A 13,697-nucleotide genomic window follows, 5' to 3' on the forward strand; every position below is an offset into this window, starting at 1 on the left:
TTCTTAAGGGGAAAAGAATTAATGTGTTTAGATGGATTAGGACTCCTAAATTCAGATGGGAATGATGTAGAATAGGATAATGACTCCTTTTGCAGCTGGAGATAAGTTTAGCTAATGTTGGATTAAATAGGATAATGTTTGGATAATATGGGATAAGATAAGATAAGATTGGATAAGATAAGGTTTGTTAAGGATAAAGTTGGATAAGCTAAGGTTGGTTAAGGATAAAGTTGGATAAGCTAAGGTTGGTTTGGATAATGTTCCTTCTTTTTAGCTGATTCCTTATCCTCCAAATCTTAATTTAATTTCTTCAACTCTTTAGCACATTCGTAGCCACTTTTGATCTTCACAAACGTCCATCCACCTTTCTCCATTCATATGTTGTCCATTCCAAGCCCAAAACTGCTCTAAAATGCTCCAAATTGCCTTTTCTTGCCACTTTTGCCATTTGAACCTACAAACACACGAAAATGGCTTAAAACACTCTAAAAAGTAGAAACTAACTACGTAAATGCAAGGAAACAAGCTAACTAAATCGCATAAATATGCTCCTATCAGCGAACTCAAAATGTTGCCACAAATCATACGGGTTGGTGGCGGGCATGCTTTGATCCTAGTTTTTATCCTCCATCCCAACACAAACAGAATTGTGAAGAATAAGGAGAGTAGAAGCACATATTTATAGGAAGGTTAGGGGCCTTTGCGAGACAAAGGCTCTGTCGCGCAAAGACCTGCACTAAATACAGTGCAGATTCCTATTAATTCACATGCACTGAACGCTCTGACTCAAAACTGACTGTAACTTGCTCGACGAAGACTTTGCCATGCAAGTGTTCCTCAATTTCCCATGCATTGAATGCTCTGCCCTAGAGACTAAACAAGCTTTGCGTGACAATGGCTTTGTCACGCAAAGGATCCATGGGAAAAGCTTCGTTGCGCATTTGTTTTCGCGCCAAAAAAAAAAACTCACCTGCGATTTTCTTACTGGTTTTGTGCAACGAACATCTTTTTTCCATTGTGCAAACGTTTTTGCGCGACGAAGATATGTTCTTCGTTGCACAAGTAGTTTTTCCTACTAGTGTCAATTTCAATTTTGTTTGCAAACCAAAAACTGATGCATTAAAGGGGTTATAATATTGGGGCTATAATCTATTTGAATATGCCATCTTGATTAACCCATTAATTGGATAGTCTAACGTTTTTAGACCATGCTTAATCATGTTTACCTTTCTCATGTTCTATATAAAAACAACTCTTCAAGCCGTGAGGATCATGTTGATCTTTACTTAGACTACTCCTTTGCTATTGGACTTCAAATATTTTCTTTCCTACAAACTTCACCTCATTAAAAGGAATCCCACCTTCCTCTCCTCTCTTGATTTATTGTTTTCTCTCAAACGCTATTATAATTTCACCTCTCATATGCCAAAGGAAAATCGAGTTGTTCATACAATTGAAGTATTACAAGTGTACATTTACAAGGATCATAGGTTGTTGTATCCTAGAGGGTAGAGTGTCATAACCTGTTACACCAAAACATTGTCACTCTTAAGGACAATGAACTTACACGCTTCAACCTAAATCTTGTTCTAATCAAGCATCGACCAAGAGTATTTTTACCTTACAAAAGATAAGTATTTTGTTGTTATTAGATTATTTTATCTATTTTGTTATTTTGATGTGGAATGATATTTACTAATATTTATCTTATGTAATTTATTATAGCATCCGGATCACCTATATTTCCTACATATGGTGCAAGGTTATTTATCTTTTAGGTCAAATAGGTAAGAAAAATGAGTTGAACTAGTCTCTTGCAGATGCTCTTAATCCTAAAAAATTAGATAATCTGTGGTGCAATGTTTGTGTGGATCTTGTCTCTGCCAGCCGGCTCTCAACCAGAAAATCCGTGGGGGAATAGAACATTGCTGAAACAGTATGCATGTAGAGTCAAATGCGTGCTCAAGTGGAATTATAACTAGTGAGGTGATATGAAACTTTCAACAAGTATTATATTCATAGCCATTTGGCAGCCACAAGCTAATTCATATGTAATTCCAAACATGTATCATTAGGTTTGGTTCCCTGCTAAAGTTTGGTTGTTGAAACTTGAACCAACAACAACAAATCAAATTATACGGTGGATTAGTGGTCCATTAATATCAAATCAAACCCAAACAAATTCTGTGGTGCTCCACAGAATAGTATAATTAAAGATATTTCAAGCATTTGGACGTTACATCTTAATTTTTGTATTTTTAGCTAAAAATCTTTCGATTACAAAGCTGAAATATCCAATACCCTATAGACGCTGAGGTTGGAAGATGTGATTACGAAATAGAAACCCAGGGTTGAAGTGATAGAGAAAGACCTATGAAGGCTTGGAAAGAAACTCTAAGGAAAGACTTGAACTACTTAGATATGACAAAAGACATGACACAAAACCGAGTGTAGTAACGTCGTAGTATAACCTACCCCACTTAGTAGGATAAGGTTTTATTGTTGGAGTTGCATTTTCTCTTGTCGCTGTAAAGCGTAAGCTTTTGTAACCACCCCAAATTCTCTCATCTCCAATTGTCCCACAAGTTCGTAGTTACTGAAATAAAAATCGTTTTCTATAGAATATAATAAAACACGTAACTCCCCACATGCCATAACAAGTATTTCTTGAATAATAGTTATCACCACGACTCAGTGAACAAATGCCTAACGTACAATAAAATGACATATGGAAACGACCAATTAAAACAAACAAATTCACATAGGAGCTGAAAAAACATCAAAGTAGCAGCTCAACAACGTTGTACCCTTAAACCAAATGTGATCAAAGACTATATACGAGATTAATATCAATAACTAGGCAATAAGACCGACGTATGTTCCAGTAATAAGAGCTAGTGCCAAACTACTCTCTACATACATGTCAATATCAGATGGAACCCCACCGTCGCTTACTATTTTATTTCCAATATTCATTGTCCCTCCTGCTGTTCCTAAACGCGCAGCATCCAACTGAATACACCACAATCAGGAAGATGAGGAAGACAATGTTGACAATCGCCGTCTTCTTCCAATTACTTTTTATGTTGTCCAGCAGTCCAGCCTTGCACGACTGACAGTTGAAGCACAGAACCTTCTCATCATTCTGCCACGCACTGCAGTCAGGGTCGGAGGAAACGGTAGTAACGTTGCTGGTCCAGGAGATGGGGCTTTCGTAAGTAAATCCACAATCATCTGATGGCTTACAGCAACCGGCCTGCACATAGGTAAAGTAAACACATTATATTCGAGAAGATGGCAAACGAAATAACTACACCCAATGCAATCTAAACTACACACAGCGCCGCACAACCACAGGCAGTTCCGTTTACTTATTTATGTTTCAACATATACATATCTACAAAACTACAAAAAAAGCCTCAAAGATAACAATAACCATTCAAAGCAATTTCTCCTAAGGATCTGTATTAGTCCTTAGCCCGTTTTAATCAAGGAAAATTTACTACAGTGAAAAGGTGATTTCAAATGGCATTGTTTAACGCACAATTAACGGATTTAACTTTCTTAACATGTCAATATACGTTCGTGGATGTGAATGTGAATGTGGATGCACAGCTTATTTCTAAAAGGGATTCTTAAGTTCTTTCACGACACCAACTATATGCACTTTCAAAAAAGCAGGATGCTACTAGGAAGCACGATTAGGCACAACTACCGAATTGCTAAAAACAAAACAACCAAACCCATGAAATAATATCATTATTCGCCAAGCACAATCAATTTCTGGACAATAATTTGCCACACAGGAATCTAGTCCAGTCTTCAAGAATCAAAAGTGCAACCGGAAACCAGTAATGTAAAGCATAACGAGACTCGAACATAAAGCATAGTAATGGGACTTTAACGGAGGCACCCCCATCGCGGGAATCTACACCAAACAAGAACAGAGACAGCTGCACAACTACAAAATGACTATTAATATGTGGTCTATAGGATGGGATTTGGTTTCTCTTTAAGCATCATTTGTACAATTACGAGCAATTTTCAAGTATAAAGTCTGATTTAACTGAAAGAAGAGTCAAATTTACTCAATTTAGCCTCTGTATATATAATTGACTTTAATTTGAAAAGGGGGAATTTGCAAAGCATACAAAAGTTGCAGACTGAAAGGATAAAGAAATAAAGAATACAGCCTTTTGTCCATCAAGTTGAAAGCTTGAAAGAATACGGCCTTTTAACTTTTCATAAGTCATTATATACAAACACAATTAAGTCTCTCTAAATTACTTTTGGTCCAACAAAAAGTCAGACCTCCAATGCCACATGCAAAACAGAGTAAACATAATCAAAACAAGTTGAAACGACTTTCAACCCGATTCAAATTAATTTGATATTATCATCCCACATCTTTTGTTTAACATACAATTCAGATCTCAAAAAAATTATCACACAGATGAGAATAATAAGTAGCAAAAACCCAAATAAAATCTGAGAAATTAGTTCATCCCGGACACTCAGAAACCACAATTCATACCCAAAAACATGAACAAAATTTCAGATCTCGAGACAAGGATTAAGCAAAGTTAAAAAAAAAAAAAACCCAAAAGAAAATTGAAGAAAATATGATACCTGAAGCGCTGACAGGTTCTCAGAATAGAAGGTCTGGAGTGTATCATTAGCATACTTGTCCTTGAAAGTAGAGCAGACCTTGCTGTCAATGAGACAGCTCTTGATCTTGTTCCAGTTCTTGGTGCTGTTAACCCTCTTCTGCAGCCACTGCGAGTAGTCCCCGAGCCTGTACTCCTTGTACCCTTTCCCGGAAAGTACTTTTCCGGCGCCTTTGTTGGTGACGGCGAAGGCGAAGATGGTGACGGCGAAGAGGACCACGATGAGGAGGAACATGACGAGGAGGTAGACCCACAGCAGCCACGAGACGCGGCAGCAGGCGCCAATTAGGCCGGCCAGCGACACCAGCATGAGGAATACGCCGAGGATGATGACGGGCTTGTCTAGGAACTTCTCGCACTCGGTACTGCCTTGCTTGGTCAGCCATACTCCGGCCACCACGATCGGAATCGATAGCAGGAACGTTATGAAGTTGAGGAGACCCACCAGGTTGTTGCTTATCCTCATTCTTCCAGACGAATTCAAAAACCCGCTTAGCGAAAATCAAATTTTTAGAGAGGGAGAGAGGTGCAGAAGTCGAATGATAGATTTGGAGAATTGAGGAGGAGGAGAATGTAAGCGGTGTTTATATCGTGAGTTTTACGGAAGCGTACCGGACATAAAACTAAACCGTAATTATATTTCCAATAGAGACATGGTAAATTTCACTCGGAGTCGCGCGGTCAGCTCACATGACTCACATCGTAACATCCAAGAAAGTCACCAGCATTTTAGACGTGGACACTGCTCAATTCAAACTTCGTGTTTCGTTTACTAATTCGTAATCAAAATATGAAGAATTGTATTAATGAGAAATTGAAATGGACAAGAATCAGAATTTATTCTTGTTGAAATTGTTTACTAAAATTTTCGGAAATCAAAATAGGTGTAACACTGCATGAGTCTTTTGTTAAATGAAGGGCAATATTGGGATAACAAGAAATAAGTGTAGTCATAATTGGTAGAAAAAATCCATTTCATGGTCTCCAAATGCCCAGGAATTGAAATACTTCCATCATCTAGAGAGTCCAATTCCTCTAAAATGAGGAGTTTGATTCCTAAATTTGTTTGGACCACCCACATATATTTTGATTCCCCAAAGTTAAGTAAACGAATGAGTATCGCGTAATATAGTTTGACAAGCTTTCCCTTTTCTCTCATGCTCAAGAAGTTGATGTTTTACTATAAAATCAAGGGAATCTTAATGAAACACTGATAGGAGCATATTTATGCGACTTTGTTAGCTTATTTCTTTGCATTTACTTACTTAGTTTCTAGGTCCAATTGGCAAAGCTGACAAAAAAGGGCAAAATGGAGCAATTTGGAGCAGTTTTGGACTTGGATTGGATAGCATGCGTGGGGAGCACTTGGGATGGACATTTTTGGTGGTCAAATGAGGCTAGGAATGTGCTACAATCTGGAAGAATTAGGATTGAGGCTTGGAAGACTAGGAATCAGAAATTAAAGGGAAACCTTATCCAATCTTATCCTTAACAAACCTTATCTTATCCTATCCTAATCCTACTTTACCTTATCTCCAGCTGCAAGCGGGATTCCTTATCACATTAAACCACTTCCTATCTGATTTTTGGAGTCCTAAACCAATCCAAACAACTCAATCCCTTTCCTCTTTGGTTTCAGCCGAACCCTACCCTATATAAACATAATTGTGTCGTAGCATTCAGGGGGTTATATCGCAGGTTTTAGGAGCATTCAAGGGAGAATACAAGTGTGCTGCAATCTGCAATTGGAGAAGGAGAGCTTGTGCCATACAGAGTTAAACCCAAGACTTGTGCCGCAATATTGCAATCAAGCCATTGGAGATTTTTAAAGTTCTTTCTATCCTTGTTTAGTTTCAATGTTTATTTTAGATTGCTTTTCAATTATGACGAACGTGTGAAACTAAATTTCTTCTTAGTTAGAGGTGAATTCGTAGCCATGATCATATGTTTTATATGAATTGATTACATCCAGTTATTGTTTCGTAAAACATGAATGCGATTTACTTATCTATTTTATAGAGAACTTATTCTTGTATGTTTATTAAGGATGCATACTTAGTTTGCATGCAAGTATTTGATGCTAGAATATAAGAGAATTTCACCTAATTGTTATGAACTTATATTTATAAGTAGTAAAAGTCACTAGTCCTGATTGAGTTAAGTAAATCCATGACAGGAGTATCATGTTTTTCATAGTTACGAATGTCTTGGCAATGCTTATGAGTTTCACAGAACTTAATGACCATTGATATATGTCTCTATCATGCTTTTCATAGTTAGGGAACTTGAGAAGGATAATTTGGTTGCGTCGCTGAGTCCAATTCAATGAACTTAGGAAAATCTGAGAGTTAACTTGTGTTGTTCACAGTTAATTTGGGACATTGTCGTTCATGGTTTATAGAAAAAATAACTGGAAATCGATTTATGTTCATATGTTTCATGTGTAGAGAAGAATCCTCTAGCTAGCTTTTCACCCACATTCCCTTTACAACTTAATTCGTTTGCTGCAATTTACTTCATTTTTGTTAAAATTCATCCAAAAATCCCCCTCAGTTCTTGTTTTGTGTTAGTCTAGCTTAGTTTTCAGTTTTTAAGTTTAATTTGTGTTGATTAGTGTTTGTACCATACTTGGCCAATCCCGAAACTACTGAGCACCGGTCAACGTTATACCGTCAAGGACCCAGAAGAGTTTCCCTCAAACCAGGAGGCCAATCACAGCTCCACACATGTCGACATCAGAAGCCAATCATAGCGCGACACGTGTTAACATCAGAAGCCAATCACAGCGCAACACGTGTCAATGTTAGAATGAAACTAGGAACTCTCTTCTATAAATAGAGATCATTCTCTCACAATATTTCCTAATGTCATTTGTACTAAATCATTCACTTGTACTCATTAAAGGAGAGCTTGAACCTATGTACTTGTGTAAACCCTTCACAATTAATGAGAACTCCTCTACTCTGTGGACGTAGCCAATCTGGGTGAACCACGTACATCTTGTGTTTGCTTCCCTGTCTCCATCCATTTATATACTTATCCATACTAGTGACCGAAGCAATCTAGCGAAGGTCACAGACTTGACACTTTCTGTTGTACCAAAGTCCTTACTGATTTTGTGCATCAACATTTGGCGCCGTCTGTGGGAACGACACTTATTCCCACTCTCTTCAGCTTTGTCAAGCTGGTTTCCACCATTCGTACACTCTCTTTTGACCAGGCATCCCTCTCCAACATGGGGAGCGAAGGAAGCCACAGCATACAAAATGACACTCCTCTTGCACCTAGTGCGAAACAACGAACGAAGGAAGGAAAGAAGGTTGCTCTTCAAGCTAAAGTCGATGAGCTAGAAGCTCAAAACAATAAGATAGCAATGAAGAATGAGGTCCTCCCGGAGTAGTATGAGAAGCTCTTTGAGACGCTCCACGAAACTATGCGTACTCAAACATGCGAGCTTGTTGCCCCTGTGGACATCAACCATCATTTGGGTACCCCCCAACACGGAGAGTCACCTTCATTCGACATGGGTATCCCTGATGAGGAGCGAGCTAATCATCAAAACATTAATCAACATGAGATTTCTCTCAACCCAGCTGCTTCAACCCGAAGCAGGAGAAGTAGAGGAAGACACCTCTTTGCAAAAGGGTTGGAAGGATCGAAAGCCATTTATCGTGATTGCCAAGACTTCCTAAAGCAACGTCGAGGGAATCCCCTCCACATATGCTCGAAGATCAATGACCCAAGGGTTTCTGAAAGACTCGGTCCCCTCCTACGACCCAGGCCAGCTGCCAATCTAAGGAAGGAACGACATGTCCTAGAGGAACATGAAGGTACAGGGGAAACTGAGGTATTCCAACAGACTCGCCCTAGAAGTCAGTACGGCGAGTCGAAGGAAAATCACATGCCTTTGCTCAAACTTTCCTACTTCCAAGAGGCGATGGAGACTTACGAAAGAAAATCCCAGTGGTAAATGACTCCACTCAAGACCCCCTTGTCCTACAGCTCATTGAGGAAGTAAACAAGTTGAAGGCCGAACGTCAGGGCGAGATACCTGACTGGAACCAACCCAGGCCTGGCCCTCTCACAAGGAGGATCCTTGACACCCCCTTCAAGCGAAGACAAAACAAAAGCTTGGTTTACAACTCTATACTGGAAGGGAGGACCCAATTGAACACCTTAACCTATTTGAGTCCACCATGGCATATCAGATGCACACCGACAAAGAGCGATGTCTTCTCTTCCCCTCCACCCTCTTTGGCGGAGCTCTAAACTGGTATTGCCGTCTTCCACCTGAGACAGTAGACTCGTTTGAGGAACTGAGGAAACTATTTGTCTCTCAACACATCTTCCAGACCGATCGCTTGCATTTTGCAGATGACTTGTACACCATTCGCCAGAAGCCGGACGAGTCATTACAAGAAAGTATGTTGGTCGTTTTAGCCATGAGTATTCTCGCTACGCTGAGGCAGATGACAAGACTGCCCTCAAGGCCTTTACAGCAGGCCTACGTGATTGTTTCTTCAAGTACATGATCAATGCCAACACTTGGAAGACTTACTCTGAGGTGATGGCACATGCTTATAACCATGCCTCGGCCGAGGCAAGGACATATCAAGGGAAAACCCCCACAACCACCCCTTATCAGCAAGTAGGGAATGAAAGCCAGATCCAACCAAATAAGAAGACCTCAATCTTCCAAACGGCAGCGGTGCCTCCCCTTACCTTACTTAATACTTTGCCAAGTCAACAGACATATCAACCTCAGGGCAAAAGGAAAGATTTCCATCCTTATAGTCTCATTTTAGTAAAAGGAGTAAGGGACACTATCGTAATAACCAAGGGTATCACCATGATAATCCCCGACCCCAGGCAGTCAACACAGTGGGTCAAGCACGTGTCAGGACAGCCCCTACCCCGAGGTATGAGACATACACACCTTTGAACGCCACATGCGTGGCCATTTACCCTAGCATAGCACACTTGATACCGAAGCCAAAGTCGAGGCACCCGGATTACAAACCCACGAAGAACACGGGCACGTTTTGCTACTACCACGAGCATAACGGCCATGACGGCGAGAAGTGTATCACCCTTCATGATCATATTGGAGCTTTGGCACGTGAAGGAAAAATTGATCAATTCCTCCTTCACCTTCCAAGGGCTAACCGTAACCAACGCTAGGTAAATGTGATATATTCCATAAGTGGTGGCACACCCATATCTAAATCTTCCAACAGGGCCATGAAAAATAGTGAATGAGCTTTAAGGTTTGGCCACCAAGTGTTTCACGTGGAAGACATCAGGGGAGGTAAGTATCAAAAGCCTAACTGGGATCCAATATGTTTCTACCCTGAGGAAGAAAGAGGTATCATCTACCCTCACAACTACCCACCGATCGTGGAAGCTCACATAGCCAACTTTGAAGTACGACGAATCCTAGTAGACACGGGGGCTTCGGTCATGTTTGTTGAAGCTTTCAGGGCACTTAATGTAGCTGAACACTTGCTCAACCACTTGATTTCCTCTCTGATAAGCTTCTCCGGTGATATCGTGCAACTTTTGAGGAGCATACACTTACCTTTCACCATTGGTACATGCCCTTACATAGCTACCATTACCACTAATTTCTTGGTGGTTGATTGCCTAACGGCATACAATGTCATCTTCGGACGCACAGGCATTAATGATCTTAAGGCCATGGTATCCACACATATGTTGTTGATGAAATTTCCAACCCCCTATGGCAATGGTTACATCAGAGGAGATCAACTTAGTGCACGATCATGTTACAACACTTCGGTCAAGCAACAGCACCTCTTGTGCCCAAGGAAACCTTTTCTATACATGACCAAGTCATAAAGACCAACCCAGACGAAGCCAACTTGGATCTTCATGGTGGCAACAGTCAACCCGACGATCCTAGAAATGACTCTTTCACCCAGCAAGCACAACCCGCTGAAGAGTTGGAGAAGGTCTCTATCTTAAAAGATTATTCGGATCGCATGGTGAAGATTGAGACCACCTTGTCACCACCCATTCGGTTGGCATTGATCTCTTTTTTGCAAGAGAACACTGAGGTCTTTGCCTGGTCATACGAGGACATGCCAGGCATCTCTCCAGATATAATCTATCATCACTTAAGTATTGACCCCAAGACCAAGCCAGTGAGATAGAAGCGAAGATCTTATGACGCTGAAAGGTACGAGGCAATAAAGGCAGAAGTTGAAAAACTCGAAGGCATAGGCTTCGTCCGCGAAGTCAATTATCCAACGTGGGTAGAAAATGTTGTCCTTGTTAAGAAGAATCCAACCAAGGAAAGTTTCCTGCTCCAAAAGGTCTTATGGAAAATGTGTGTCGATTACACCGACCTAAACAAAGGATGCCCGAAGGATAGCTTTCCTCTTCCTCTCATAGACAGACTTATAGACTCTACAGCAGGGTGTGAACTCCTGAGCTTTATGGATGCTTACTCAGGATATAACCAAATCCTTATGAACCCTCCGGACCAAGAACACACAGCCTTCACTATTGACAAGGGACTATATTGCTATAAAGTCATGCCCTTCGGCCTAAAGGATGCAGGAACGACTTATCAGAGACTGGTCAATTCAATGGTAGCCGAACAGATTGGGAAAATCATGGAAGTTTACGTTGATGATATGCTAGTCAAGAGCAAACATGCTGACCAACATATCACCAACCTATCTGAAACTTTCACCATTTTGAAGAGGTATCGAATGAGGTTGAACCCCAACAAATGTGCCTTCGACATAGGCTCTGGCAAATTCTTAGGCTTCATGATAAGCCAACGAGGCATTGAGGCTAATCGCGAGAAGATCAAAGCAATCATCGACATGAAGGAACTTGTAACTTCAAAAGACATCCAGATCCTTACTGGCAAGGTGGCAGCCTTAACTAGGTTCATCTCTAAAGCCCAGACAGATGTGCTCATTTCTTCAAAGCACTTAAGAGAAATAGGAAGTACATTACATGGACTGATGAATGTGCTGAGGCATTCAACAACTTCAAAGACTACATGAGTAAAGCCCCTTAGCTCTCCAAACCTAAGGTTGGTGATACTCTCATTATCTATCTATCAGTATCGGCTTCAACAGTAAGTTCCGTTCTCATTCGAAATGATGGTAATGTCGAATGGCCTGTCTACTACGTTAGCAAGGCCTTACAAGATGCGGAGACACGATACTCCAATATTGAGAAATGGGCTCTAGCATTGGTCATGTCTGCTAAAAAACTTCACCCTTACTTTCAAGCACACTCCATCATCGTGCTTACCAATCATCCTCTTCGACAGATACTCCAAAGTCCTGACACTTCCAGGTGAATGATCAAATGGGCGATAGCATTGGGTGAGTTTGACATCTCCTACCAACCAAAGCCAGCGGAGAAGGGCCAAACAGTGGCAGACTTCATCGTCGACTTCACATATCCTGTTGACATTGTTTCTATGCCTAAATAAGTGGTTTCATTACCCTCGGAAGCTCAAAAAATAGAACCAACAGCCCCAGCATGGAGTCTATATGTTGATGGCTCGTCCAACCAACAGGGTTGTGGAGCAGGACTAGTCCTTACGACCCTTGATAAAATGGCGATGGAGGCCGAATATGAAGCCCTCCTAACAGGCTTACGTTTGGCCAAACACCTTGGGGGTTAAACGAATTGATATCTTCAGTGACTCCCAATTGGTGGTTAATCAGGTCACTAACAACTTTGACGCTAAAGATAGCTCCATGGCAACATATCTGGCACATACACAATTGTTGCTCAAGCACTTCCACTACCAGATCACCCAAATTCCTCGAGCGGTAAACAGTCATGCAGATGCTTTGGCTCACCTCGCCTCAGCGGTGGAAGATAAGAATGGGAGAAAAATTCAGGTTGAATTGCTGGCAGCACCAAGCACCATGGCTGCGGAAGTGTGCAACTTACAACAAGAAGATAGTTGGATTACCCCGATTTATAGATTCCTTGCTCATGGCACCCTCCCAAATAACAAAGTCCAAGCTAAGTAGTTCGATACAAGGCTACTCGTTACTTGATCTTTAATGACCAACTCTACAAACGGGGTTTTAACCTACCATACCTAAGATGCCTTACGCCTGCAGAGGTGGAAACTGTCATTCGGGAAATACATGAAGAAGTTTGCGGAGATCATGCTAGATCTCGATCCCTAGCACACAAGGTTTTTCGCCAAGGATATTACTGGCTAACACTCCATCAAGATGCCATCAGAATATCCCGCTCATGTGATAAGTGTCAACGCTACGTAACTATTCCTCACTCTCCTCCCGAGCCCCTCACTCCAATGATTAGCCCTTGGCCCTTCGCCCAATAGGGACTTGATTTGATCGGCCCAATGCTTGCAGGAAAGGGCAAGGTTCGCTATGCAATCGTTGCAGTTGACTACTTCACAAAGTGGGCCGAAGTAGAACCCTTGGCAACCATTATGGAGGCAAAAATAGAAGACTTCGTATGGAAGAACATCCTTTGCAGATTCGGCATTCCCAAAGTGATAGTCACTGACAACGGGCAACAGTTCGACAACAATAAGTTCAGGATGTTCTGCTCTAAGCTCAACATCAACTTATGTTTTGCCTCCCCAGCTCATCCCCAGTCTAATGGACAAGTTAAAGCCATTAATAAAATAATCAAGCGAACTTTGAAAACCAGCTTGGACAAGGCTAAAGGTTGTTGGCCAGAATTTGTACCCCAAGTTCTTTGGTCATACCGCACTTCGTATCGGACATCAATAGGAGAAACCCCATTCTCACTTGCCTTTGGTATAGAGGCAGTTGTCCTAGTTGAGTTTGAGCAAGCAACGTTCCGACTCCAGAACTACGTGCAAAGCGAAAATGACAAACAACTTACCATTAACTTAGATCTAGTCGAGGAACACAGAAACCAGGCTCACTTGAGGAATGTCGCCTACAAGCAGTGCATCTCCAATTACTATGACTCAAGGGTTAAACCTTTTTTTTTCAAAGTGGGGGACTGGGTATTGAAGAAAAGATT

The 13,697-nt window shown here is 41.1% G+C and overlaps 1 protein-coding gene across 1 annotated transcript; it reads right to left on the reverse strand.

The window, feature by feature from the left end:
- Positions 1-2,649: 2,649 nt before the first annotated feature.
- On the reverse strand, positions 2,650-5,283 carry LOC126608209 (tetraspanin-8-like). The gene is made up of 2 exons (XM_050276043.1): positions 4,630-5,283; positions 2,650-3,256 (listed from the first exon to the last, which is right to left on the reverse strand). Exons 1-2 carry the CDS (start codon positions 5,131-5,133, stop codon positions 2,960-2,962), a joined length of 801 nt encoding a protein of 266 aa, XP_050132000.1. The 5' UTR covers positions 5,134-5,283; the 3' UTR covers positions 2,650-2,959.
- Positions 5,284-13,697: the final 8,414 nt, after the last annotated feature.

This window comes from Malus sylvestris, chromosome 16, assembly GCF_916048215.2.
Source record: "Malus sylvestris chromosome 16, drMalSylv7.2, whole genome shotgun sequence".
NCBI classification, from domain to species: domain Eukaryota; kingdom Viridiplantae; phylum Streptophyta; class Magnoliopsida; order Rosales; family Rosaceae; genus Malus; species Malus sylvestris.